Here is a 2,769-nt window from a genome sequence, read left to right as displayed (position 1 = left end):
TTTCCCTTTGCTTTCCCCTGGATTTCTACTTCTTGTACTGGCTTTGGCACTTGGATTTTATTTTCCAACGTAATTATTAAGTTTTAATTAAGGGGAAAAAAAAAGCCAGGCAACTCCAGGAAGATGCCAGGATGAGACTCCTAAAATGAACAAACTACAACTCGATGGTCAAAATCTCACTTCACCGAGTAACTCTCAAACCCGCTTCAGTGCCTACTGGGGTAAGGACTAATCATTAGGATTGGATTAGTTGGGTTGAGTCTCCTGGTAGTAAGATATGGAGCAAATACAAGAGGCTAATATTTTCAGGTACCCACAAGTATTTTTTAACAACATGTTTTCCCCCAACAACATCACTACTTCATAAGTTGATGCCACAGTTTCAGTCCTATAGATAGGTAAATATTGGTCTTCCTGTTATCCATTGTCAAAATACTTTTTCTTTAAAATCCAGGTAGCCAAGTATCAAGACATCACAAGTTCCAGAACATAAAATATCAAATCAGGGAGTAACATTAGGGAACAAAACAGAGAAAACAAATACTTTGAAAGTTAGACTCGGTCATAAAGCAGAAATTAGCAATGAAGTTACCTTTGTGTCCACGATAAAGTGCTCCCATCTGTACCTTGCTGTCTTTTCCTTATTGATTTTTTTTAATGTACTTTTACTGCCACCAGGGTCCCTAAGTGAAAAACAATTTAATGAGTTTTCCATTTCCAGAATCTTGCTTTTATTACAACACGTTCTTTTTAGAAATGCAATAAATAGAGAATAAATGGTGGCTGATCTCTGCTATGACATTTATCTTCACTTGTAAGGAGGGGAGTGATAACTCACAAGTGTTATAGCTCTGAGTGACTGATAGTCAAAAATGAAGAAAAATATTAAGAAAGCTGAACTCATGTACTACAAACATACCACAGATGCATTAGGCCATATTACATTCTCAGCTATGTCCATGCATTCCCATTTCCAGATGTTTTAAGGCAGTGCAGAAAATGGTCTAAAATGATTTGACTTCATGGATGCAACTGATGGCAAATTTGGTTTAAGACAGGTGGAGCTTACACTGGTACCAATATTTAAGGTCACCCAAAACTATCCCCTTATAAGACTCAGTTGCCTATAACTTTGCCAAACATTAATTCTTTGGGCTGAACTATTCCTTGCAATGTATTTTTTTTTTTTTTTAATTGATCTGAAGCAGAGTCAAAGCAATACAGAAGCCAAAAGTGGTGAAGATACATATGGGCAGAGGGGACAGGATCCAGAGGGAGTTGCATAGGAGAAGAGGAGGATAGGAAAGGAGCCACATCAGATACAAGCAGAAGGGGGCAGATACTTTTGGGATACAGGAAACAGAACTGGAATTGATCCCAAGAGTCCTGAATCCCTATATTCCTTTCTTGTTTGTAAAGCCTGCTTATAAATATGTGCAACTCCACCCCTTGGTCTCTTGCCTGGTCTACACTCCATGGGTGAACATTTTGGATGAATCTTCCCTTTACAACCCACCTACCTAACTGTCTTCAAGGCTATTCTGTTATCTCTACTGTATATAAGCAGAGTACTTATTTGTCTCAATGGGATTTCTACTCATGCAGGGAGAAAAAACAGAACAGCCTTGAAGAGGCTGCTCTGTGGAATCAGAGAATATAATTTAATTCATGACTATTGTTCTGTTTGATGTTCAGGTATACAGTTAGCAAAACATCTTGAATAATGCAAACACATTTACATTCAACATTGTTACACCTATAGGTTGAAAATGTAAAAAATTAAAACAGTATCTACTATTGATTACACAACAATATAAAGGTTCTGACGTAATTTCTTTGTTTAAAAATACCATTGTTGTCATAAACAGCTGATAAAAAATAGCTAATAAATAGATAACAGGCATTGTATTATAAACACAGTACATGTGAAATTCCTTTTCCTTTCATTGGGACAGCTATGCAAGGAAAGCTGCAGTCATGTCATTATTACATATATTAATTTGCATAATCTAAAAAAAAGTACATTTGGTTTGGAAAACACAAGGTACTTTAGTTAATGCTGCAGGGTATAATAATGGAGGGCCATGCTGTGTCACTGATTCTTACATCTCCCCACTGATTCAAACAGGAAATTCTGTGCAAAATTTGGCAGGGATGTGTGGCCCAGAAGTAGTAATAATGTCACTCAATTTTTACATAACAGAAGAGAGAGAAATAATAACATTTCAAATGAAAAAAGTCTCATCCCATCAAAAACTTCATGCAATGCACACATACTTTGGATTCCAGCAGGTTAACACAGATTTTATAGAGCAGTTAGGTTCAAGAGTCAAAGCTTCCAAAAGCCAGTGTAAAGCACATAGTTGTCGAAAAAGGGGTTCACTGTGAAAATGAAGAAAAAACAAACATGCTGTACTGCAAAGTTGAGAGAAGGAATACTTAGATAATTTCATACAAAGTAAATTTCTGCCAGACAAGAAATAACAACAATGATCTTGGGAATAAATACAGAATAAATTAATAGCATGGATCACGGTTGCTATTGGGAAGAAAGACCAAATACACCTGTATTCTGTGAAGACAGCATCTTAAACTGATCAATGCTCTTGGATTCTTCTACCTTTCTATGCATTGAGTTAGGAATCCTTGCTCAGTTTCCAGAACATGTTTCCCCATCTTGTGCGTTAAAGCAATTTGCAATGTTGGTGTGCAAATACACAATGACGTAATTGCAAACTATCACTTCCTTATGATTGAATCTGTAGGGAA

The 2,769-nt window shown here is 36.4% G+C and overlaps 1 protein-coding gene across 1 annotated transcript in view; it reads right to left on the bottom strand.

Annotated features, from left to right (window-relative positions):
* CCDC60 (coiled-coil domain containing 60) overlaps window positions 1-2,769 on the bottom strand; it is a 147,293-nt gene that overhangs the window by 25,094 nt on the left and 119,430 nt on the right. The window contains exons 6-7 of the mRNA XM_006027371.3: window positions 2,278-2,382; window positions 593-683 (exon numbers count right to left, since the gene is read on the bottom strand). Of these exons, the coding sequence (XP_006027433.1) occupies window positions 593-683; window positions 2,278-2,382 (196 nt within the window). The remainder of the gene's footprint in view (window positions 1-592; window positions 684-2,277; window positions 2,383-2,769) is intronic.

The sequence above is a fragment of the Alligator sinensis genome, unplaced genomic scaffold (genome assembly GCF_000455745.1).
Source record: "Alligator sinensis unplaced genomic scaffold, ASM45574v1 scaffold692_1, whole genome shotgun sequence".
Taxonomy (NCBI): Eukaryota; Metazoa; Chordata; order Crocodylia; family Alligatoridae; genus Alligator; species Alligator sinensis.
Note: the sequence above shows the minus strand (reverse complement) of the source record. Positions and strands in the feature narration are given on the sequence as shown.